We start from the raw sequence: 25,947 nt of genomic DNA, 5'->3' as shown, positions 1-25,947 counted from the left end.
AAGGACCTGTGACTTGTGTCCCAACTCCCCACACTCCCTTTAACAAGCAGCTGCACTAAGCAGGAGCTCCACATGTGAATAGCCCGTGTTTGAGAAATACCTAAGCCTGATCATGTCAGGAAACATTTTGCAAATTCAGAAATCAGAGCCAAGGGAAGTGCTGTGTGCTCCACCAGTAGCAGCAGTAGTTAAAAGGGAACAATCTTTCCCCGAGTGGTTCCTCTTGTGGGGAGCATTTCTGCTGGCTCCAGGACTTTGGCCATCTATAAAACTTAGAATGGAAAATGAGGAAATTCTCAAGGAGAAAGAGCTCTCAGCTATCGCCAGAGAAAGAACGACTCTGGACCAAACCATGCTGTCTACAGTGGAGACCTTTGAAGTTAATGGTAAAGTACTAGTCCCCAGTAATGACATTGCCTGTGATGTAGTCTTTCTCTTGGCGGCATAAGAATAGACAAGTCCATTGAAAGTCTAGGTCTGCACCTTAGAGAGTCAATAATACATTTCTGGAATACCTCCATGCTTCCATTGGAAATTTGTATAATGCTAGTAATAGATGCTGTGTCTTTAGCATACAGGGATTTTTTTAGCTTCGTGACTCCTTTAAACTGTATTTAAATATTTTCCCTTCAATTAATGCTAATGCTTATTATATGTCCCTCCTTTTTATTAGTGTCTCATTCTGACACACAGATTATGTTTGTGACGTGTGTGATGAAAGGACAATGCAAAACAAGAGGGATGAAAAAGTTCCACAAAACTGAAGCCAAGTGTCATATTTATTTAATGCAATTCTGTTAAAACTCTTTAAGATGTCTTCTGTGAAAACTCATGTGTTCCTCGAGGAGTGTGTTCTCCATTTAGTATGGGCTAGGGTATGTTACAGCTTCATAATTAGTCTGTCTTAGATTAAACTCAGATTTTAAAAATTCAGTCAACTGTTGTTTTATTTTCTCCTTCAGTGTTACACAGGTGATGCATTTTTTTAAATCTTCTAGAATTTGTAGCATTCAAAGTCACTGGTGAGTGCTTCCCACAGGAGATCTCTGATTTCCCATTTCAGAATCTCCTCTTGGAATTGTCTTCCAAGTTGATCAGTCTTTCCCACTCCCGCTCTCTTTTCTGGAGACTGTATGTGCAGGAACAACTGCAGCTCTGTCCCCTGACCTGACTGTCCCTCTCGCCCAGGGTCTGTTTGTTCAGGTCAGTGGCTGGAATTATGGGGGTACAAAGATTAAGGGTCCAGCGTTCTGCCTTTAGGTGTTCACAGTGGGGTAACAGAGAAGGCAGGAGTGCAAATGACTTTAATAATTGTTGGTTATTCAGAACTTTGGAGAAGGCAGTGTTCTGGACACATGCCTTCTTAAGATACTAAAAATGTTCAAGCAAAGTCAGGTGATCAAACAGATTTGGCACCTATTCCATGCTGGACACTGCACTCAGCACTGAGAAAATAGACATGGATCAACCCGGCCTCTGGCCCCAGGGAGCCCACAGTCATGTTGGATGGAAGGCGGCAGAGAGAGCCTATTCATAACCCATTTCTATACAGTTCACTACTGGCTGTCACTGAGATTTGCACAGGACTTTATGGACAGATCTAAGCTGATGTGGGACCCTGGAGGGCAGAGCTGAGACCTCTTCTAAAGTTTAATGGGATAACAAGGATTCGTTAGAGAAAGGAGATGGAGGCTGGAGCCGGGGTAGGGCACAACCTGCTTATGACACCTTCCCAAGGAATATTCAGAAAAAATACAAATAGCTCCATATTGTTGGGTCAAAATCGGGTGGGGGAGCTCAGTGGGGATTGAGACTAGGACCAATTAATTTGGACTTTATCCTGAGGGTGTCTACTGAAGAAAAAAGAAAAAGCACAATGTGAGAGATGTGAGTTAAGTTTTATTTGGGACAAAATGAGGACTCTAGCCCAGGAGACAACATTTCAGATAGCTCTGAGAAACTGCTCCAAAGAAGCAGGGGGGAAGGGCAGTGTTATATATGACTTTAGTGAAGGGGGGCTGTGCAGTCAAGCACACATGTTGGCAGAGGCTCGTTGCTAGTCAAAAGGAGCAGATGTCACTGTAATGATTTTAGCGCTTTTCTAAATACGAGGAGATGCAAGGATTGGGCTCGTAAAATCTTCTCCTGAAAATATCTAACTCTCTGCAGGCCTGCTCTGCCAGTTTTTCCCAGAGCGCAGAGAGCCTCATTCCTGATCTCCACCCTGAACGCCTTTCAGGGGTTGTTGAAGGTCAGCCGCTGCAGCGGCTCCTGATTTAATCCTTGTAGGGGTAGATGGCAAGTGCCAATTTGTAAGTGGCAAGGGCAATGGGGAGCTTTGAAGAGACTGAAGTTGGGCTGAGAGGCAGTGATCTGCACTTGAGGTTACTCACTCTCATAGATGGGGGACGAGTTGGAAAGAGTAACCCTGAGGACAGAGATGAGCTTGGCAGCAAGAGATGATGTGAGGCAGTGGGTGTGTGGAAGGAAAAGAGAATGCTCTGGAGAAATTTTAGAAGTCAAATCAGGGACCTCCCTGGTGGTCAAGTGGCTAAGATTCCATGCTTCCAATGCAGAGGGCCTGGGTTCAATCCCAGGCCAAGGAACTAGATCCCACATGCCACAACCAAGATCCCACATGCAGCAACGAAGATCCCACGTGCTGCAACTAAGACCTGGTGCAGCCAAATAAATAAATACATATATTTTTTTAAAAAGTCAAATCAGTAGGACTATAGTGGGGGGACAAGATAAGTGAGGATGATACAAGGGTCAAGGGTGAATCCCAGATTTCTGACTGGGGTTATAGATACCACGAAGTAAAAATCTAACCCCAGACCAAAATCGCTCCAGTGTGGATGGGACACTTTCCTAAATGCATTCACAACTTCTACCTCCTCATACAAAGAACATATGGAACTTACTAGATGAGTGCCATCATGGACAGCACTCACTGTGAGGGCTCTGTAACACAGTTACCCCCTCAGGGCTTTACTGAGATGAAAAAACTACTTACTTTAGCACTAAATGGCTCCAGCCTCGTTTACCTGTCTATCTATTCATCTATCTGCCTATCTATCTATCTACCTACCTAGCTCTCTGTAGGCTGAAGATTGCTTTAGTTTTCTGAAGAGGTGCCACAGACTGCTGGCTCTTGCTGCCCTGAAAGTCCAACAAAACCCCAGGTCTTCCCTTATGAACCAGTATCAGCCCCTCTCCCCTTCAACAATGGAGCATTTGAGCCTGAACGAGAGAATTCACATTTGTCCCTGTGGACCGTATCTTTCTGGGATGCGCTCCTTTCACCTTCTTGAAAATATGAGCATTTGTCTGGCTCAGGTCTTCCTGTCAGTCTCCTGATCTGTCTGGTTTCTCAAGTTCTGTTACCACATCGGCAACCTCTTGCCCATCTGTGGAATGTAATCTGGCCCTCTCACCCAAAGCCCTCAACTATTTCAGGTCTCACACATTTCTTCATGATATTTCTTCCCATCAATTTCTATCTGAAGAACATCCTTCTTGACAGAGAAGATCCCCAAAAATACAAATTATGAAAGAAAGTTATGGGTTTTTTTGTCGTTTGTTTTAATTAACACTAAGCATTGGCCCCAACATTGGACCTAGCTGTCCCTTCTTCCTGCTCTGAAGTTAATTTTAAATATTCTCCTAACAAACCTTAACCCTGGAGTCTATGCAGGGTCAGCCTTGCTGATATGACTTCTTTCATTTCATGTCATTGTTCTGACTTTATTTTTTGTCATGTCACTTGTTCTTAGAATTTTTTAAAAATCTGACTTTACCCAGAGGTGTTTTTTCACTTTTTATTGTTAAATAATTGTAAATTGTAAAAATCTGACTTTACCCAGAGGTATTTCTTCACTTTTTTTGTGTGAAATAATTGTAAATTTTTGCAATCGAAAGTTGCAAAAACCAAACGTACAGGGAAGTCTTTGTGACCTTGACCCATTTTCCCCCAGTGATAACATCTTGCATAGCTCTAGTACAATATGACAACCAGGAAACTGATATTGGTACAACCCCCAGAGCTTATTTAGATTTCTTTAGTTTTACACGCACTCATTCGTGTGTGTGAATGTAGTTCTCTACAATTTTATCAGATGTGTATACTTGTGTAACCACCATCAAAATCAAGATATGGATCAGTTCCATCACCACAAAAATCTCCCACATGATACTTTTTCATAGACGCACATACCCTCTCTCCCCGCTCAGCCATCCCTATCCCCCAGCAACCACTAATCAGTTCCTCCTTTCTATAATTTTGCTATTTAAAGAAAGTTATATAAATAGAATTACCCAGCATGTAACTTTTTAAAGACTGGCTTTTTTTCACATAGCATAATTCCCTTGAGATCCATCCAAATTGTTGTATGTATCAGTAGTTGGTTCTTTTATTAATAAGTATTATTAAATGAGTATTATTGTATGATATGAATGTACACAGTTGGTTTAACCGTTCACCCATTGAAAGACATTTAGGTTGTTTTTCCAGTTTTGGGCTATTACAAATAAAGCTGCTATGACCATTTACATAAAAGTTTTTGTGTAAGCACAAGTTTTCATTTCCCTGGGATAAATGCCCGAAAGTACAATGGCTGGACTCTAAATATATGTTTAGTATCACAAGAAGCAGCTGATCTGTTTTTCCAGTGTGGATGTACCATTTTACATTCCCACCAGCAGTGTACAACTGATTCACAATCCTTGCCAGCAATTGATATTATTACTATTTTTATTTTAGCCATTTGGATAGACACGTGATAGTGATACATCATTGTAATTTTAATTTGTATTTTCCTAATAGCTAATGACGTTCCTAATAGCTAATATCTTTACATGTGTCATTTGCTGTTTGTACACCCTCCTCAGTGAAATGTCTCTTCATGCCTTTTGCCAGCGTTTTAATTGGATTGTTTGTTTTTTGACTAATCTAAACTAAAACTAAACATTTTGAGAATTCTTTATATACTCAAGATACAAGTCCTTTGCCAGATACATAATTTGTAAATATTCTCTCTCAGTCTGTAATTTGTCATTTCATCCTCTTAACAAAGTCTTTTGCAAAGCGCAAGTATTTAATTCTATTGAGGTCCAATTCATTGATTTTTCCTTTTATGGATTGTGCTTTTGGTGTCTAGTCTGAGAACTTTTCACTTAGCACTGGGTCCCAAAGATTTCTCCTATGCTTAATTCTAAGAGTTTTACAGTTTTACATTACAATATCGTGGTTCATTTTGTGTTGATTTTTTAATAAGATGTAAAGTTTAGGTCAAGGTTTGTGTGTTTTGCTTATGGATGTCCAGGCTTCAACACCATCTGCTGAACAGTCTCTTCTTCCTCCAGTAAACTACTTTTGCATCTTTGTCAAAAATCAGTTGGGCATACTTGTGTGCGTCTATTTCTGTGTTCTTTATTCTGTCCCATTAATCTGCATGTCTAACCCTGCACCAATACCACACTGTCTTGATAATGTAGATTTATTGTAACTCTGAACATCAGGTAACATTATTTCTCATAAGTTATTCTTTTTCAAGATGATTTTAGCTATTCTGGGGCTTGTGCCTTTCCATATAAATTTTTGTATAAATTTATACCATTGAAAACCTTGCTGGGATTTTGTAGGAATTATATTACACCTCTAGATCAGTTTGAAAATTGACATCTTTCCATCTTTATGTTCAGTCTTACAATCTGTGAACATGGTATATTTCTGCATTTATTTAGGTCTTTTTTTTTAATGAGGATTTTGTAAATTTCAGCATACAGATCCTGTATACATTTTGTTAAATTTAATATCTAAATATTTCATTTTCTTTGGAGCAATTGTAAATGCCATTTTTTAATATAAATTTATGTATTTGATTTATATATTTTTGGCCGCGTTGGATCTTTGTTGCTGCACGTAGGCTGTCTCTAGTTGTGGTGAGGGGGGGCTACTCTTCATTGTGGAGCACGGGTTCTTGGCTCAAGGGCTTCAGCAGTTGTGGCACGCTGGCTCAGTAGTTTTGGCTCGCGGGCTCTAGAGTGCAGGCTCAGTAGTTGCGGTGCACGGGCTTAGTTGCTCCACGGCATGTGAGATCTTACCAGACCAGGGTTCAAACTCATGTCCCCCTGCATTGGTAGGCAGATTCTTAACCACTGCGCAAATGTGTCCCACCATTGTGTTTTAAATTTCGATTTGCACTTGTTTTCCAGTTGTATACAGAAAAAGAGAGTGAGAATAGACATCCTTGCCTTGTTCCCAACCTAAGGAGGAAAGTTTTCTGTCTCACCATTAAGACTGTAAGCTTTAGATAGCTTGTTGATTCTCTCTTTTTTTTTTAACTTGAGGATGTTCTCTTCTTTTTTAGTTTGCTGACAGGTTTATTATAAATTTGTTATTACGAGAGTGATAATTATGACAATTTATTATGAATTAGATTTTGTTAAGTGCTTTTCCTGCATCAACTATATGATTATATGATTTTTCTTCTTTAGCCTATTGATATGTGGATTACATTGATTTTCTAATATTGAACCAGTCTTGTATACCTGGAAATCCCATTTAGTCATGGTATGTAAATCCTTTTTTTTTTTTAAATAAATTTATTTATTTACGTATTTACTTTTGGCTGTGTTGGGTCTTCGTTTCTGTGTGAGAGCTTTCTCCAGTTGCGGCGAGCGGGGGCCACTCTTCATCATGGTGCACGGGCCTCTCACTGTTGTGGCTTCTCATTGCGAAGCACGGCCCCAGACGTGCAGGCTCAGTATTTGTGGCTCACGGGCCCAGTTGCTCCGCAGCATGTGGGATCCTCCCAGATCAGGGCTCGAACCTGTGTCCCCTGCATCGGCAGGCAGACTCTCAACCACTGCGCCACCAGGGAAGCCCCTGTAAATCCTTTCGATGCATTGCTTGATATGGTTTACTGCTATTTTGTTGAGAATTTTTGGTATCAAATTTCATGAGAAATATTGATCTTTAGTTTTCTTTTTGTACTTCCTTTGTCTGGTTTCCATATTAGGGTAATACTTATCATATAAAATGAGTTAGGAAGTGTCCTCTACTCTTCTGTTATCCATAAGAGATTGTTTGAACTTGGTGCTAATTCTTTTTTTAAAGGTTTGTTAGGATATTTCAATAAAATCATCTGGACGTGGATATTTCTTTTATAGGAGATTTTAAATTACGAATTAAATTTATTTGAGGGGCATAGATATTTATATTATCTGTTTCATCTTGGTCGAGTGTAGTGTGTGATTTTTGAGGAACTGTTTCGTTTCTTCTAAGTTGTAAGCATAGTTAGTGGTAGTATTTTCTTATTTTGTTTTTAATGGCTGCAGCATCTGTGGTGATATACCCTGTTTTATTATTGATATTGGTGATTTGTGTCTTCTTTCTTTTTATCTTTGTCCGTCTTGCTAGAGCTTCATAAATTTTATTGATTTTATTCAAAGAACCGGATTCCTTTTTACATCTTTATTGGAGTATAATTACTTTACAATGGTGTGTTAGTTTCTGCTTTATAACAAAATACATCAGTTATACACATCCATATGTTCTCATATCTCTTCCCTCTTGCGTCTCCCTCCCTCCCACCCTCCCTATCCCACCCCTCTAGGTGGTCACAAAGCACCGAGCTGATCTCCCTGTGCTATGTGGCTGCTTCCCACTAGCTATCTATTTTACGTTTGGTAGTGTATATATGTCCATGCCACTAAAGAACCAGATTTTTGTTTTTTATTTTCTCTTTTGTAGCCTTATTTTAAGTCTCATTGATTTCTGCTCTGGTGTTTATTATTTCCTTTTTTTCCTGGTTGTTCAGGGTTATTTTCCTCTTCTTTCCTGGTTTCTTGAGGTAAGAACTTAGTTTACTGATTTGAGATCTTTCCTCATTTGTAATGTAAGATTTTAGTGCTGTAAATTTCCCTTCCAGTGCTGCTTTAGATGTAGCCCATAATTTGGTATGTTGTATTTCCACTTTCATTCAGTTCTGTTTAAAATTTCTTTTTTCTTTGAGACTTTCTCTATGACCCATGCATTATTTAGAAGTTTAAAAAAAATTTCCAAGTGTTTGGACATTTTTCTGTCTGTACGCTATTAATTTCTATTTTTATTCCATTATTGTCAGAGAACATCTGTAAAATTTAATTTCTTTTACATTTTGTTGAGGTTTGTTTTATGACCCAGGATATGGTCTTAGTAAATATTCCATGTATGCATGGAAAGAATGTGTATTCTTCTGTTGTTGCATGGAGTATTCTATAAATGTTAATTAGATCCTGTTGGTTGGTGGTGGTGTGCAGTTCTTCTATACCTTTGCTGATTTTCTATCAATTGCTGAGAATGGGGTATTAATGTCCCCAATTATAATTGGGATTTGCCCATTTCTCCTTTCAGTTGTATCAATTCTGTTTCATGTGAATAGAAGATCTACTGTTTGGTTTCTTATAGACAGCTTATAATTGGGTCATGCTTTTCCATTCACTTTGCCAATTTCTACCCTTTACTTGGTATATTTAGACTATTTACATGAAAGTAATTATAGGTATGTTAGGCTTAAATCTGCCATCCTATTTTGTATTTTCTCTGTTTCTTCTGTTTCCCATTCATCTGTTTCTCTTTTCTTACCTTCCTATGGGTTACTTGAGCACATTTTTTGAATTCTATTTTTAATTATTTATAAGATTTTTGTGGTGCATCTCTTTGAATAGTTTATTTAGTGGTTTCTCTGGGCATTACAATATACATACATAACATATCACAGTCTACTGGTATCAACATTTTATCACTTTGAGTAAAGTGTAGAAATCTTATTTCCATTTATGTCCTTTTATTATCTTCACTTTCTAAAATGAATTGCCTGAGGTATTTCCTCTGCATACACTGAGAACCACATCAGGCAGCATCATAATTTTTGTTTCAACCATCAAATGTGATTTTTTAAAATCATGAGGAGAAGTATGGTCGAATATATAGCCCTGTATTTTACCCATTCTTCTTTCCTTTTTCTTGTTCTTCCTTTCGGAAGTGCCAAGCCTTCTCTTACTATCATTAACACTCTATTTGAAGAACTTCCTTTAGCCATTCTTTAAATGTAGGTTTACTAGCAATAACTTCTATTAGTTTTCCTTCATCTGAGAATCTCTATTTCCCATACCTTGCTAAAGCATGCATTCATAGTTGACAATTCATTTCTTTCATCACACAAAAAATATTGTGCCACTCCTAGCTGATCTCCATGGTTTCAGATGAAAAATCTGCTGATATTCCAAATTAGTATCACTTTATAGGTAATGTGCCATTTTTCTCTGGCTGCTTTCAAAATTTTTTTCTTTTTCTTCAGATTTTAAATTTTCTTTATGTCTAGATTTTTCAGATTTTTGCCTATGTGTCTTGGTATGGATTTCTTTGAATGTACCATGTTTGGGATTTGCCCAACTTCTTGGATCTGTAGGTTTATGTCTTTCCCAAAATTTGAGAAATTTTCAGCTACCATTATTTCTTTGATTATTTTTTCAGCTTCACACTTTTTCTGGGACTTCAATGATATAAGTATTATGTGTTTTTTTTTTCTTTTTTATTGATCCACCTGTCTCATAGGCTCTGTTTATTTGTTGTTGTTTTTGTTGATGATTTTCTCTGTTTTTCAGATTGGGCAATTTCTATTGTTCTATCATTTAGTTCTATCTATCTATCAGTCACTGAAAGAATTAGTGATTCTTTCCTTTATCGTATTTATTACACTATTGAGCCAATGTGGTGATGTTTAAAAAATTTTTTGTGTGTTTTGAAATTATACAATTTCCATTTGGTTCTTTTATATATCTTCTATTTTGTGACATTTAAAAAAAAGTTTTATTTGTAATTATTCATTAAAGCATTTTTGTGATGGCTGCTTTAAAATCCTTATTGAATAATTCCAATATTTGTGTCATCTCAATGATTTTAGGTTTAGGTTTCTTACATAAACTATTTAGATTTATTAGGTAGATTCTGGTTCATTTTGTGGGCTATGGTTCCAATCACAATTTAATTTTCAGAGCCCTGACCATGCTATTCTAGTCTGTTTTGTTCCCTGTGCTATTGGTGTTATTGCCCCTTGCTTGTGCTGCCTGCAGGGGCAGGAGACACTGCTCTACATTGCCCAGTGCTACTAAGGAGAGGGTGGGAGACCTCAAACCCACAGGACAGAGACCACTTCCCTGGGCCTCACCAGTAGCTCAGTGCTGGGAATGTGGGGAGAGGGGCTCTCACTTGATTTCCACTAGTGTTACAGTAGGAGAGAAGTACACCTACCAAGCCATATTCTGCCACTTGGTGAGGGGTTGGGAGATGGAAGGCCTGGGAACCCTAAAATTTGTGTGCAGCCTTTTTTCTTCACTGAGCTCTTTTATGGAATTGAAATTTTATTTCTCTCTGGAGCCATATTTTCACTGTGAGTCAGACAATAGAGCTGTCAAATTTCTAAAACCTGTTTCCCTAAAATCTCTATCCAGAATAACCATAGTTTACTCCAAGTAAGCTCATTCTTATTCACCTGAAGCTTTTTTTTTTTTTTAATTTTCATTCTCTCATCTCAAGCAACTCTTGCTCATTGGTCAACCCCAAACGAGGGTAGGTATTTCCTTGACAGTTTATTCTAACCACTAAGAGATGAAATGATCAACATAAGGGTAAAGAATTTATCAGATCCTCTGCTTTGTATAGAGTGAGTTAGACAAAGCTCACAGATTTGAAGTTCCCAGTTTCTAAAATACCTTGCCTCTAGGCCAGGTGATAGCTCTGAATTAAAAAGCATTCTGGGCTTGAACTACTCCCATCACACTACCATGTCTGTTTTTCCTCTCATCATCCTTACTCAAATGCCTTGCACCATGGTCCTACCATGTAATTTGAAAATATCTTTATCTTCCGTGCTGGCCTTCACCTCCACCTCTGACCTCTATGGTACCTGTGTCTCTGAAGCATAATTTATCTTTCTATTCCCATCGCATGCTATGTTTCATCATGTTTGGTTGCTGTCTATGAGATAGTATTCACCATACACCATCTTCTATTAAATGTGAGGCTTCCTCTGTATGTTATCCATCTTCACCATCATGACTATATGGACACCTGAGGTCCTAAGTTGCATCCTGATGCTCTCCCAACACTTCAAAATGTTCAACTCTGTACAAGTTCAGCACCCAAACCACTCATTCATCCATTCATCTAGCCCGTCGCCATCTTTCCAGCACACCATGTTGGTGCTGGAACACAGCCTAAGAAACTTCCAGGCCATATGGAGGATACTGAAACATATATATAGTTCAGGTGCTCAGGGCCACAGTGGATAAAAATACAGTGATGTGGGGAAGCAGAGCAAGGTCCCACCCAGCCGAGGGGAGTCTGAGCATCTATCTTGGAGCAGGAAAAGACCTACTGTGCTCCCAAAGGATGAGTACGAATTAGTTATTCAGAAAGAAGGGAGGGAGGTTGGGTATTCAGAGGAGATACTCTGCCTGAAGTCTCAAGGGTGTAACCACAGTGGTCTGGCCTGACCATTGGTCAGTGTCAGCGGGGAGGTGAGGTATAGAGGTGTGGCCATAGGAGAGCTGGCTGGAGGCCAGGCTACATGAACCAGCAGGGGGAGCTGTTTGCCCTGAGGGCAGTGAGCTGAAGGGCAGAGGGCAAGGGAGTGACTGGAGCAGGTTGTGTGTTGGAGAACTCACTCAGGCTGCTGTGTGGGCCTAGACTCCAGGGGTGCATGGGGGTGGGGGGACCACCCTGTGCTAGACTGAGCATAACCATGTGTCTTCAAGGAATACGAGGCAACTATTAAAGAGAACAGTTAAGTCTCTCTCTACTGAGAAAACTAGAGGGAAGTCCATGGAAAACTCCTTCACTGCAGAAAGTGCAGGTGCTATAATTGATATGTACTGTAATATGTAATTATAACATGATGTCATTAGAGTAAAATTAAAAGAAAAAAAAAACAAGTCTATCTAGGAGGATGTGAGTTTGTAAGTTTCTGAGAGAAAGGGGAGATGGAAGGAAGGCCACAACCCAGAATGCTAACAAAGCTTACCTCAGCGGGTTAGGACCTCAGGGGATTAATTATAAGATTATTAATCCTTGAAATGCTCTCCATATTGTTTGATGAATTATATTAAGCACGTTTTACTTTTGTAATTAAAAAGAAAACAAAGGCCTAGACGTGATTTCCAGCTCTTGTCTTATAACCTAACAGGTTTTCTGGACTGTTCCAAACCCCCTCATTGTTTGTAAAACAGGAATAATCATCCTCCTCCCCGAATTTTGAAACTGAAATATGCGAATTCATCAACTTCTCTGATGTACATCTATTGAGTGACCCTGTGGCAGGTTCCATGCTGGGGCTTCCACGGTGAGAAAGGCTGACAGGACTGCGCTCTTCCACCTAAGGATGTGTGCACCGGGGTTTTTTGCCCGGCCACATAAATGAGGGGCTGACAATGGCACTTCTTGCCTTGTGGCAAGGAGAATCAAGGGGAAGATGATCTGGGGGTCGTGGGCCTTTGTGTCTTTCCCCTCGTGGGACCTCATGGGCAGCCCCCTGCTCATACAGAGGGGATTCGGGCACAGACTGGGGGCCCCCCAGCATCCTGGACAGGATGCTGTCCAGACGAGTGTGATCTCCAAGGACCAAGGTCTGCAGCAACCAGCCAAAGGCCGGGTCTGAGTCACGGAGCCCTCAGACCCTCAGACGTCTGCAGCAGCAGCCGTCTGCCTGGGTTGTGTTTCAGATCCAAAGCCCAAGAAGAGAAATGGGATAAACTGCTTCACGGTCTTGCTGTTCATCTACCTGATTCTGCTCACCGCAGGTGCTGGGCTGCTGGTGGTGCAAGGTAAAGCATCTGGGTCCTGTCTGGTCCCTCCTGGGGTGACAGTGTGGCCCGGCCCGACACAAGGCACAGGTTCACAGGAGAGCCCTTGGGGCCACTGCTGCCTATCTGCTGGGAGAGAGTTCTCAGTCCCTGGGTGGTCTGCATGGTGGGGGGAGAAGGGGGGAAGCAGAAAGGGGAGTGTGTGTTGCATGTGTGTGGGTGTGTGTGTGTGTGTGTGTGTGTGTGAGAGAGAGAGAGAGAGCGCAAGAGGGAGGGAGGGAGGTAGAGAGAGAGGGAACACATGTGTGAGGCTCTGTGTGTCTGAAGCAGTGAAAGATGCAGTGATCTCACAAGGATGTGCCTCGTGCCTCTCACATCAAGGATTCCCTGCCTCTGAATGGGAAGTAGCTTTGTTGGTCAGAGTGTTTCATTTTAACGTGATTTGACTTTCAAAGTGCTCCCAATCCAAATGGTGAGGTCGTGAAGCAATTCCATCAGCAGATAGTGAAGTCCCTCAAGAATGCCATGTGGCCAGTTGTCATGAACACACGTCACACGCATATGAAAGTTACACATGATTAGGCCAGATCAGCATATTAGCGGCCACGCTTTCATGTCCAAGCATGCACAAAGCTCCTAACCGCATGCAGGTTATTCGTGGGCGCAGTGGTTATACAGGGTGTAGGTACGTTCTGTGGACGTGTAACGTCATATCTGAGTGTGGAGTGCACACATGCAAGATACAGACAAAGTTCTGTGTGCTCACTCTAGGTCCTCACGGTACACTAAACACGTGCTTACCTGTTCAGGACGCAGAGTTATGCACATGTGACACAGAATGTCAGGGTTATGCTCAAGTGCCTAGGACTTTAATGAAGTCCCTAAAAGGATGCTGCAGGCATGGCGGTGGGGTGTCCAGTTCTGAATCTGCAGAAGCGGCTCCGGGCCCTGGAAGTGCCCTACAACAATCAAACACTGGTCCCCGAGCATCTCCTGCAGGCCCAGCTCATCCGCGTCCGCACCAGACAGGAGCACCTACTACGACTGGTGGACAACTTTACTCGGATCCCAGGTTGGCCCCTCCCCCCTGGGCTGGGACTCCCCAGAGAGGACGGGAAAGGGGGAGCGTCTCGTGTGCAGACCAAGGGGCCTTTGGACCTGAATCCCGTTCTCTGGCCTCGTATGAGAGTGTGGAGGCCAAGACAGGGGGTGAAGGCCGTATGGGGAGGGCATGAAGTTACAGGCACCCTGGGTGGCTGCAGACAGCTCTCCGGGAGACAGTGGGGTCAGGGACCTAGGAACCAAGGATGCTGTCCAGACGAGTGTGATCTCCAAGGACCAAGGTCTGCAGCAACCAGCCAAAGGCCGGGTCTGAGTCACGGAGCCCTCAGACTGATCCAGAGTGTGCAGGACAGAGCCCAGGACGATTTCCAGGACCACTCCCAAGCAGCAAACTAATACTGGTCTGTGGCTGGAGAGAGTAACAGTGGGCACCAAGCCAGTCTGGCCAGTGCCTGGACCTTCGAGGGGAGAGGACAGCGGGCCTGTCCTTGTAGAGGAGAGAGCCCTGGCTCCTCCCACCATGTGAGGACATAGCAAGAGGCTGCAGTCTGCAGCACAGAAGACCTTCCCCAGAACCCAGCCAGGCCATCCCCTGATCTTGGGCTTCCAGCCTCCAGAAGTGGGAGAAGTGAATTTCTGATGTTTAAGGTCCTCCCACCCCGGTCTGTGGTGTGTTGTTATAGCAACCAGAATGGACCAAGGCAAGACAAGGAGCCCTGTCCCGGCCACCCGAGCCTTTGGGAGGCTCTGGTCCACAGAGCAGCCCTGGCAAGGGAGAGATCTGACATAAGTGGCAGCGGTGGTGGGTACCATTTATCAGAGCACGGGTGTGCTTTCCGTGCTGGTCTCCACGTGGTGGCCTCAGGACAGCCCTGCATAACTGGTATATGAACCCCATTTCACTGATGAGAAAGCTGATTCTCGAAACAACGAGAGGCTGTGCCCAGGGTCACCCAGCTAAAGTGGCACTGCTGCTGCTCGAACTCAGGTCTGTCTGGCTCAGCCTCCCTCGGGAGTCATCATCCGCATGGCTGTGTTTTGCTTGTTGGGCCAGGAGCTCCTTGGAGGAAGGAGCTCTGTCTTTTCTTGTGTTCCTTCCACCCAGTTTGGCTGGTCCTCGGTGCTCAGTGACACTCGTTAAGTGAATGATGGTGTGAGTGGCATTGTCACCCCCCCCCTTGTTGGTTGGGGCTTTGGTGCCTCTGCCCCTTCTCCTCAAGTCTTCCAGGTCCAAAGGGGCCCTCGCCTCCCCCGTCTGCCAGGGCCACCAGCGGAGAAGGGGGCCCCGGACGAGATGGAGCCGCAGAAACCTGCTTCTGTCTATAGATCCCATGATCCTTTCTCTCATCCTTTGTGCAGGCTACGTTCTGAATTCCTTCTCCTTTCCAGGCCCCCCAGGACCCCAAGGTCCACCAGGAATCAAGGGAGAGGCAGGTGAGCAGGGGCTGGGTGTGTGCTCCAGCATGCACAGAAGGCTGTCTCGGAGCAGCTGCAGGGGACCGCAGGCACACATGCCATCCCCAGAGTCTGAACACCCGGTGGGGTCTGTATGTGAGGGAGGTCACCTGTAGTGAGACCCTAGATGGGCTGGGTTACTGGGAAGTACCTGCATCCCGGGGAAGACACCTAGGTGTGGCTGGAGGGGTGTGGACACTCCAAGCCCCTCCTTGGTGCTCAGAGTACAAGCCTGTGAGCCTCACCGGGAAGAGTCAAGCTCTTTGGTCCAGACTCCAGAGTCTGACGCATCTGCCTTCACCGTAGACTGGCTCTGTGACTTCGGAAGCATTCCCTTACCTTTCTGAGTCTCAGTTTCTTTGTCTGTAAAATGGGGACAAGAGTGCCTCAGAGGGTTACTAGGAGGTTAAAATAACGATTCAAAGCACATGATGGTCTCTCCCTTTTAGGTTGTGGCCTTAACCTGCCCAGCTGCCTTACAAATGGCCACGGCATAGCTGGGTCAGAGAATGTGACGGCTTGGCTGCCCCCGGGGGGAGGGGGCCTCCATCACTGTTAGAGTCCGCTCTGCTCTTCACTTAGACTCTCAAACCTCTAATCCCTGGAGGGGTTGAGGCTGCTGAGTTGTAAAGGTGCAAAGACAAACGTTACTGGAGGAAAAAGCAAAATGAGAGGATTTGCAAGAAAGGGGGAAATAAACAAACCAAGAGCCTCTCAGCCTCCAGGTCACTGAGACAGAATGAAAAACACCACCAGTTACAGAAGGGAAACTTGATAAAGGGAAACTCATTTTTGAGTAACTAATTTTTTGGAAGGACCTTAAGAGAAGGGGGAATCCCAAACAACCTAGTGCTCTAGGTCACCAGCAGGGTTTTTCCGGGGAGCTTTTCAGGGGGAGGACGAGTAGAAGGAGAGTTTAGGGACACACACAGGCACTCGAACACCCATGGGCTCACACACACGTGTGCACACACATTTATGCAACACAATCACACATGCACCAGCGTACTCGTGCACATGCTCACATGTGCACATACACTCACATGCATACATGCCCACACATGCACTCACCGCCCAGCCACAAACTCACTCACACACGCTCACTCAACCTTCAGAGCCAGAATGGGGCAGGGTCACTCAGAGGGTGGTGGGTCACCAGGCATCCCAGGGGCACAGTTGTGGTCCCTTTTGTCCAGGTGAGCCAAGGACAGGAATGGGAAAGCTAAGAGCAAAGTGAGAGGGGGAAGAAGTTCCTGCCAGGTACAACGTGTGGCCAGTGGGGACACAGGCGGTGCTGGGAGCTCAGAGGAGAAGGTGTGGGACCGAAATGGGGCCTGAGGTGGGCCTGGGGAAGGAGGGGAGACCACTGGCAGTGAGGGCTAAGGGGCTGATTCCAGAAGGAGGACTTTAAGCATCTAGAATCTTCCCTTGATGGCCAGCGCTCTCTCTAGAGTAGTGCTTCTCAAGCTACGGGTCATGGATAAGAACCATTTGAGGTGCTTGCTTAAAATGCAGGTCTGTGTTTTAGAGATCGTGGAGGGTTCTGACCCTGGACACGTAGGGGACAGGCTCTGAGAAGCACGGCCCGAGCGCTCTGGCTGTGACTGAGCACCTCGTGTGCTCCTGGTCTCTTGGCCTCCCAAGAGACCACCCTCAGGGTGGCTCTGGGCGCAGCAGGGGAATGAGGCTGTGGAACCAGTAGGCTTGGTCGCCATCCCTGCTCACCTGTGTAACTAGACACGTTACTCGGCCTGTTGAGGTTTAACCTCTTCCTTTCAGCAAAGAATGGCAATTACATTAAAATAATAATAATTACATTATACATGCTTTGCAGGACAGCTATAAGGGTTGGAGATCATGTGTTCAAACTCTGCTACGTGGTAGGTAGTGTTAGTGATCCTGTAAAGTGGAAAGGGAAGGACTTCAGTTCTAAGATCAGACAGATCTGGGTTCTAATACAGCTCTAGCTGTGTAACCTCTCCGAGCCTCAATTTACTCACCTACAAAAGGGGGATAATAATAGCAACCTTCAATGAGGATTGATTACAACAGGAATATAAGACAGAAGATCGTGATGCTGTACCTGGCATGTAGGAAATATTTACATTAGAAGAAACCGAGGGTGCTTGCCATCGGGAAGAGAGAGCCCTTATAGGGATGTGTCAGCCATCCTCCAGTATTAGAGAGGTTCCTGTGGAAGAGAAAATAGACTTGCTCTCAGTGGTACCCCACAGAAGAATGGAGGCCAACGGGCAAAGGTTTCTGGAGAACCAATTATGCTGAGGTAAGGGAGGAACAAATAGTTAAGACTTGGGCTGCCGCACGATGAAACGGGCAAATGGGGGCTGTGGGGAACAGGGGCTGCAGAATTTTCCTTGGTGGGACTGAAGGGAGATCCTTGCACCAGGCAGGTGGTTGGACAGTTGACCTGTGAGGATGATTCCAAAGGTGGCCCTCCGCATTTCTCTATGGCCCAGACTTTCTCAAGGTGACCCTGCCACCCCCAGAGAGGGGATGACAGCCAGGCTTTTGCCTGTGGAGTCTGAGCCACACTGCTTCCCATCCCACTCTCACCCACTGCCACGCCCAGACTCAGGCCTGGAAGCAATGTGGCTGGCGAGGGGAAATGATCAGTTTCACTTCTTCAGAAATCAGGACTCTAACCTACCCCTCCTCTTCCCAAATTTCTTTTCCCAAGGTCACCAGATCTCTCTTACCCACTGCTTGCCCAATCCACTGTTAGCGGACGGGGCTAGCAGACCAAGTGGGACCCGCCCCAGTGGTATTGAGGTTTTCTGCTCTTTGCCCCAGCAGATGGGTAAAGCCACATTGATGAGGTTCCAGGGGACACATCTATTTCCCTCACTCCATCTTTAGCTGTGATGACGGGCAGGTTCTGAAGTCAGACGCAGCTGTGATTCCTCAGGCGCCTCCAGACTCTGGTCCTTTCACCAGTACTACTTTGCTTCCCAAGGTTGTAACTTTTGAGAGAGACACGGAAGTCATAGCAATACAGACTCAGGCCCAGACCAGTCTCAAGAAATCTCATACAGGGAATCCTCTGGCGGTCCAGTGGTTAGGACTCTGTGCTCTCACTGCAGAGGGCCTGCGTTCAGTCCCTGGTCAGGGAACTAAGATCTCGCAAGCCGCGTGGGGCAGCCAAAATATAAGAAAAAGAAAGAAAGAAACCTCATAGAGCCACACAATTGCCTTAGCGTGATGGCCCTGGCTGGCCCAGAGCCATAGGGCACCAACAAATTCCTCCAGGGAAATAATTCCTAGCCTTGTCTAAGAAGTGCCATTTGTCATGAAGGACCTAGGGGTAAGACAGGAATAGACACAGACCTACTGGAGAACGGACTTGAGGATATGGGGAGGGGGAAGGGGGAGCTGTGACAAAGCGAGAGAGAGGCATGGACATATATACACTACCAAACGTAAAACAGATAGCTAGTGGGAAGCAGCCGCATAGCACAGGGAGATCGACTCTGTGCTTTGTGACCACCTGGAGGGGTGGGATAGGAGGGTGGGAGGGAGGGAGATGCAAGAGGGAAGAGATGTGGGAACATATGTATATGTATAACTGATTCACTTTGTTATAAAGCAGAAACTAACACACCATTGTAAAGGAATTATACCCCAATAAAGATGTTAAAAAAAAAAGGAGCGCCATTTGGCCCTTCCACCCACGTGGACGCTGTGAACGACCAAGAACTTGTTTGCTGTTTGCACCTGAGTCTGTTGTAAGGGACTTCAGCTGTAAACATGTTCTTCATGGCTCTTTCGTCTTCCATCAAGGAATAATTATTCTTCAAGTATCCAAACCGCCTCAAAGAAGCTAATTCCCAAGACTTGCACCTAATGTCACTCAAACCTTAGACCCAGAGAGTTCTGTATGACAGTTGCTTCTTTCCCTCCACTCCAGACCACTTTGTCTACTTTTTCTAAATCACTAGAGAGGAGGCTGGCCCCCTTCTGACTCCTCTCCAGCTCTGAAATCATGAAAATAATGGAATGGAGCCCTTGAACCAAATTCCATCCCAACAAGCTGGTCCCAGCCCCTGAAGGATTGCTTGGGGTGGAACTCTGCTGATGGTGGGACCTGGCTGGCTTCCTAAGTCGGTGGGTCCCGATGAGCAGGCCCTGTGCGGGGAGGCTGGCAGGTTTGGGCAGGGGTTGCCGAGCCCTGCCTAGGGAGGAGCCTCCCTCGATTGATATGCGCTGAGCAGTGGCAGAAAGGAGAGGGAGACACGGAGAACCAGGAGAGGAGAGACTGGGGCGAGCCCGGAATGCTGATGACAGGTGGGAACTCTGCAACCTTGGCCACCAGGAAAGCCAGGCTCTGAACCGCTAGGGGGATAAGTGCTGCTGCAATGTTTCCCTCTCCAGCAGTGCCTCAAAGCTTCTGTTCTCAGCACTTGGGGTCTGCTTTATGGAATATTCAGATTTCAGTTTGGGAAGTTTGAGACAGTAATTCCCCAAATTCACACACTGAAATAAACCAGGCAGTGCTGGATGAGCCTGGGCTGTGGTCCCTCCTCCAGGGACCAGGTCACTAAACAGGGCCCTGAGAGCCCAGCTTCTGGGACTTTCCGCTGCGCGTCAGCCAGGCCAGGTCACCTCATCCATTTTTCATGAGTTTATGTCTGGCCTCTGGGCAAGGTGGTGTGCTCCTTGCGGGCAGCCATTGTATCTTCGACTTCTGGGCACCCAGTAGGAGTTCAAGGAGTCTGAGTTTGGAATTGGGGTGGGACAGGATGTGTCAGAGATGGACGTGGCAGCTGGGTTTGCCCTCCTCCCATGTCTGGCCACAATCCCTTGATTTTTCAGGAAGAAAGGGAGACATAGGCATGAAAGGAGACATGGGGGTCATGGGACCCCCTGGAGCCCCGGGGCATAAAGGTGACTCAGGGATGCCGGGTTCCCCAGGTAGGAGTCTGCACAGTCAGGTCTGTTGTCCTGTGGGTATTCCCTTTTTGTCCGGCGGGCTGAGCTAGAGGGGAAAAAAAATCCTTAAAAGTCCTTCTGTATTTTAGGTGTGGCTGGAATTCCTGGACTCAAAGGAGATCAAGGTAAGAGTTGTGGGAATCGCTACCGCCGTCCCTGGGCAAAGTCAAGTTCAGGACCTGACTCTACTATGTCTTATTTCATTGTAGTGTTAACCCAGAGCCTCTGGGGTTTTGTAAAACCTGGCCTGTCCTAAGAGGAACAGAGCAGCTTTGGAGGGCAGGCTTAACTGATATTCTTTTTTAGAGCTTCATTCCACCCTGCCACCCAGGGGTATGAAGCAGAATGCTCACACCCAGAGTTCCTAGTAAGTCCATAAACCTCAAATTCTGCAGCAGTGAATGGAAAAAATTAATAAGTTGCTGAGGCTGTAATTTTCCTCCCACTAATAGGGCTAGTTCAAGGCTCCTAGAGTTTAAGCTGCCCAGGGAACATATGAGGTGTTAAGAGATGCATGTGCCATGCAGAGAAGAGGTGTGTTGAAGGGGTAGTCAGCCAGGCCCTCTGCCAACCACTCCCAGCCTTTCATTCATGACTTAACTTTCAGGACAACCCGGAGCCAAGGGTCTTCCAGGCTTTCCAGGAACTGCGGGATCCCCGGGTGCCAAGGGTGAGCCTGGCAGCGCTGGTCCCACTGGGCCAATAGGTGAGGTCCTGGGTCCCGTGGTGGGCGTGGGGACTGATGTCTGAAGATCCACCCAACACAGACCTTACACCCTCCATGGTATCTGTTGTCCAGGACCATCAGGGAGGCCCGGGAGTCCAGGAGCCGAAGGTGTGAAAGGAAGCAAGGGGGACACAGGTAACAGAGGGCGTGGGTAGGCGGGCAGGTGGAGTCGCTGGGTGTCAAGGACGGACAGAGAGGAAGACTGCCTCCCAGCAGGTCCACCAGAAGCAGGCAGAGGGTCTCCTGTGTTCTGGCCCCTGACGCACCTGGATTAAAAAGGGCATTTTCCTCTGCCGGAACCCTTTGAGTCCAAGGCTCTGGGGCTGTTTTTCTCTGCCCAGAGTCCCTGAGAGGCTTTGAATGCCATGACCAAACCTCCACCGTCAAAGAAGAGAGCAGGGGATGCCTCGGCCGCACTGTCTCCTGGCCTGCATTCCAGGGGTCCTCGTAATGCCCTCTCTCTCCCACTGACCTGCGGTGGGGTCCCAAGGGTCAGGGCTCTGGATTTGGACAACAGCTGTCGAGAAACCCTTCTTGCACATTCTCCCAGGGGGGCTCAGGCCGAGAGGAGTGACCCACGGTTACCCAACTCACAGAGACCAGCTCATAAACCATCCTGCCAACCTAGTCAAGGTTATAAACTGTTAACGCCAATTTAGTCTAGGTTATAAACCATCATACCAGTGTGATCTACTTTATAAAGAACTGTGTGTTTTCTAGTCACTAAGTAAGTCCAGGCACCCACGATGGTCTAGAAAGTCTGGTCCACTGTGTTAGGTACTGGACCCCCATGATGCATAAGACCTGGTTCCTGCCTTCAGATGTGCAGACTGGTGCAGGAGATAGGTAGATGGACTGTTGCCAGATGGTGTCAGGCACACCGTGCTGTGGGTTTTGCATGGAGAAGTGCCACATGCCATTTAGAAAGCCAGGTGCAGGCCAGGAGGTATTGTGGCCAGTGCAGGGTTGTGAGAAAGGGCTGTGTATCTTCCAAGGATGTCTGTGGACAGTCACTGCCAGAGCAGAAGGTCATACTTGAGTTAGACAACCCGGATGCCTTCACCCCAGAACCATGTTAGAGACCTACACCAGGGGCAAGCCCTCTCAGTTTTCATTGAACAAGTGGTCAACGGATTGATTTTTTAAAACAAACGCGACTTGACCCAAATCCTTCAAGTTCACAGTGGCCCCTGGTGGGGTTAGCAAAAGGTAGGCAGTGCAGGAGTGGTGGAAGAGCTCGAGCTGAGTCTTGGAGGATGAGTAGAGCTTAGCCACGTGGGGAGAGGAAGGCAAGTCCAGAGAGAGGGAACCGAGCAGGTGAAGTCTTGGAGGGCGAGGGAGGGCTCTGTAGGTGCATGTCCCTGGAGTCCAGGTCTAGGATGTGGTAGAGGCTCAGGAGCTCTGGCCAGAGAGCTGGGCCATGCCACCTCCTGAGCCTTGGACTCTGGACCTTCGACCTTTGGAGTTTCCTTGATGCTTGTCAGCAGCCCTGGCACAAGCAACTCCTACATCCTTGCCCTTCCAATGCATCCAGCCTCGGAGCTGATTTCCTTTTCACAGATGGTGGGTAAGTGCAGGCAGGGGCTCTGCTACCTGATGCCATATAAATGCCACTTGAAGGCCACCAGCAAGTCTGGCCTTCCAGAAAGGTTCCATCTGGGTGTGGTGGTCAGGTGACCCCGATTAATTGGCTGCCTCTTTCTGATTTTATACTTCCATCTTCCCTGACTCCAGATCTCAGGGTGCCTGACTCTGAGGCTGTCTTACCACTGAGTTTTCTGCTTGGCTTCATGGAGATGTTGGCTCTTCTCCCTCAGTTATAAACTGGGAGCCCTGCCACCCGACCCCACCACTGCCAGGCTAGTGATTCTTGACTAAGCAAGAGTACGGGTGACAAAACATGATTTTACCCACAAGGGGCACTGCACCCACTCCCCAGGCCCCTGAGCCTGTGTCTCCCACTGAAGGTGGAGAATCCTGCCTGCACTCTGCATCCTGGGAGGGTTTGCATAATAAGAGCAGCTCCTGACGTGATCACTTTAACTCCATTATAGAGTCCCTGTATATCTGGTGAGCACCTTTATGGGAACCTCCATCAATCAGGCCTAGTGGGAAATACCAACCAGGCAGATTCTAAGGGTTATTCCTTAATTCCAGCTGCCCAGGTAAACATGGTGAATTACATTTTCAATTTGGGGCGTGTGATGATTACCACAAATTCCAAATTGCATATGTTTCCCGCTCAAACCCAAAGGTTGGTCTCGATCAAGTAGCTGTTGGTCTACATAGACATCTCAGGAGGGAATTCCCTTAGGACCATAAACTGACTAGCTGTAGCCAGGGCTGTATTTCATCCTGAAGTCATTAATGAACTTTTGGAAAGGTCACATTCTGCAGTGGGAGAAGGAAGCATGGGTGGTGAGTGGGAGCCAGACCATCTCCTCGTGGAAGACAATGCATACTTGTCAATGTCAGGATGTTGGTATTCCCCAAACTAGAGGTACTGAGGTGTTGGTTCAATTTTGATCATATCAAGCCAGTTTTTCAAACTGATGTATTTCCCATTTTGTAAATAAAATCATTAATCTCACAGGAGACTATCTAGCAGTACGGGATGAAAACAGAGAAATTCTGGTGCCTTGGCTTAACCTAGGTAACAGCTACATCTCGTTACTGTGCATTAATTACCAAAAGTAAGAGGTCTGTTTAGTACTAATGATGCCTCCAAGCCAGGCACTGTGTTTGGGCCTTTCCTCCCAGGACCTTAGTTCATCCACACAGCTGAGTTTCATCATCCCTACCTTACAACTGAGGAAGCGAAGGTAAAACCTTTCCTCAGGGTCTCACAGTTAATATACACTGAGTCCAGGAGTTAATCCCAAAGTCTGATTCCAAATTTGTGCTTTTCTAAATTTTGTTGTGTAGAATAACATAGAGTATAGGACTCAGAGAAATCAGAATTGCCCGCACCTCTCACCCCACAGTAGATGGGTAAATCCTAGCTTAGTCACCAAATCTTCTCGCTGCTGTGAACGCTCTCTAATCACACTCCAACCCATTCTGGTGGAAGGTTTCCCCACGTTCACACCCCTTGAGAAAGATTAAAGATAAAGATGGCAAAGAGGAGACTCCTTCCATTCTGTTGGGAACATAGACTGCATAGTTGATTTAAGCAGGACATTATCACCGAGAAGAACTTTCTGTAATGGTAGTTTCCTTCACTGTTCATAAAACAAGGTTTTATCAAACCCCGAAAACTTAGTTTTTTCTAACCTTTGATCTTTCAAACGACTGCAGAATCATTTGACTTTGGGGAAAAAAATTGCAAAAAATCCACAGCAAAACAAATTTTAGCTCTAAATCCTTTGGCCATTTTGAAAAGGAAAATTTGTTTGGAAATAAGGAAGGGCTCACTTCAACTTGTGATCATGGCATTTCTCTTTCTACCACCTCACCTCATGAAATGAAGTTAGACACAGCCAAAACACTGGAGCTCCAAAATACCAATCCGATCAAAATTTCTACATCGCAACAATCTTCATGTCTAAAATATAACAAGAATCTGAATTTTCTATGTCCTTTTATGTTTCTCTTGAGGTGAAGCCAAAGTGCAAAAAACTTGAAATCTAGTTTCTCATCTGTATTTTAAGGCGCGTTTTACTTTAAAGATAAGTAACAAAGAATAATCAATAATAGCAATTAAGCCCTATATCATGAATATAATTTCTCAGTTGATTTCATTCCCCATGTCTAAGTATTGACTTAGTCCAAGAATTTATTAAATTCTACCAACTCATATTACTAAATTGTCACTTAGAGTTTTCCTCTAAGTTTCTTAGAGACATCTGAAGAAGTCTACATGCGTCCCAAATTTGGGTCCGCTACCTACCATCTTACTTCTTGTTATACAGCTCAATGTGTTAGGTATTAAATTAACCCAAAATTTGCCAGGCTGCACTTAGCCTGTAAGTTGGGATGGTATTTAAGGAAGTTTCCTAACGTACTGGAAATTTCTACATTAAATCAGAGTGAGGAGGCCTGTGCATCAGTTTGGACTTGCCAACTAGCTAGGTGATGATGGGTTGGTACATGACTTCCAGAGCCTTGGTTTCCTCCTCTGTGGAGTGTGGGGAGAGTTCTAGAATAATACCCAGGTCCCTGCCAATCTGCCAGCACTCTGGGTTTGAAACAAGCAATTTTCCCTTCAAGCAGGGACCTTCTAAGATTTTAGGCAGAGTACCAGCTGAACACAAAACAATAGGAAGGCATGTGCTTTCTAACTAAACTATTTTCTTGGGGGAAAATTGTTTCTATAAATAAGCACCTTGCAAATAAATATTTTGAGCCCTTTCAGCGTGATGAGTCTGTGACACCCAGGGAATCCCAGTTTGCTTGTGGTTAAGAGGACAAACCCAGCATTCATTCCCTTCCAGTGAAGGTTTACAACATGAACTTCTAAATTCTATTTTTCAACCATTTCTCCTTCTCCCTGATCCAATCAGGATGCCGCCTTGATTTATAGTGAAGTCATTACTGGTCCCTGGATCCATGCATAGCCACTCAGCGAGCACCTCTCAAGAGTCCAGTCCTGGAGAGAAATCACACCCCCCAAAAATCACACAAAACTCAATTCCAGTTTCCTTGCCTTGAAGAGGGGAGTTTTGAAGACATACACCTACACCTATTATACACATCTCAGAGGGCATTTTATCAAGGGCCAGTGGGTTACGAGAGAGCTCAGACATGGGAGGGGCCGTGAGTTCCTCAGAGATAGGAAGGCTGCTTGGAGGACGCGGGCTGTCAGCTGGTCCCTGAAGATTGAGTGAGATGTGTTTAGGGCAGTGGTTACTCAAACCATGATCCCTGACCAGCAGCATCAGAAAGACCCAGAAACCTGTTAAAAGTGCAGC

General features: G+C 45.3%; 1 protein-coding gene across 1 annotated transcript in view; it reads left to right on the top strand.

Moving 5' to 3' along the window:
- Positions 1 to 277: 277 nt before the first annotated feature.
- Positions 278 to 25,947, top strand: part of MARCO (macrophage receptor with collagenous structure) — a 32,226-nt gene continuing 6,556 nt past the window's right edge. The window contains exons 1-8 of the mRNA XM_024734502.1: positions 278 to 386; positions 12,766 to 12,867; positions 13,766 to 13,918; positions 15,268 to 15,342; positions 20,194 to 20,292; positions 20,400 to 20,435; positions 20,918 to 21,016; positions 21,110 to 21,172. Coding sequence (XP_024590270.1) covers positions 278 to 386; positions 12,766 to 12,867; positions 13,766 to 13,918; positions 15,268 to 15,342; positions 20,194 to 20,292; positions 20,400 to 20,435; positions 20,918 to 21,016; positions 21,110 to 21,172 — 736 coding nt within the window. The remainder of the gene's footprint in view (positions 387 to 12,765; positions 12,868 to 13,765; positions 13,919 to 15,267; positions 15,343 to 20,193; positions 20,293 to 20,399; positions 20,436 to 20,917; positions 21,017 to 21,109; positions 21,173 to 25,947) is intronic.

Source organism: Neophocaena asiaeorientalis, unplaced genomic scaffold (assembly GCF_003031525.2).
Source record: "Neophocaena asiaeorientalis asiaeorientalis breed wild unplaced genomic scaffold, Neophocaena_asiaeorientalis_V1.1 scaffold32, whole genome shotgun sequence".
In the NCBI taxonomy this organism is placed as follows: domain Eukaryota; kingdom Metazoa; phylum Chordata; class Mammalia; order Artiodactyla; family Phocoenidae; genus Neophocaena; species Neophocaena asiaeorientalis.
Note: the sequence above shows the minus strand (reverse complement) of the source record. Positions and strands in the feature narration are given on the sequence as shown.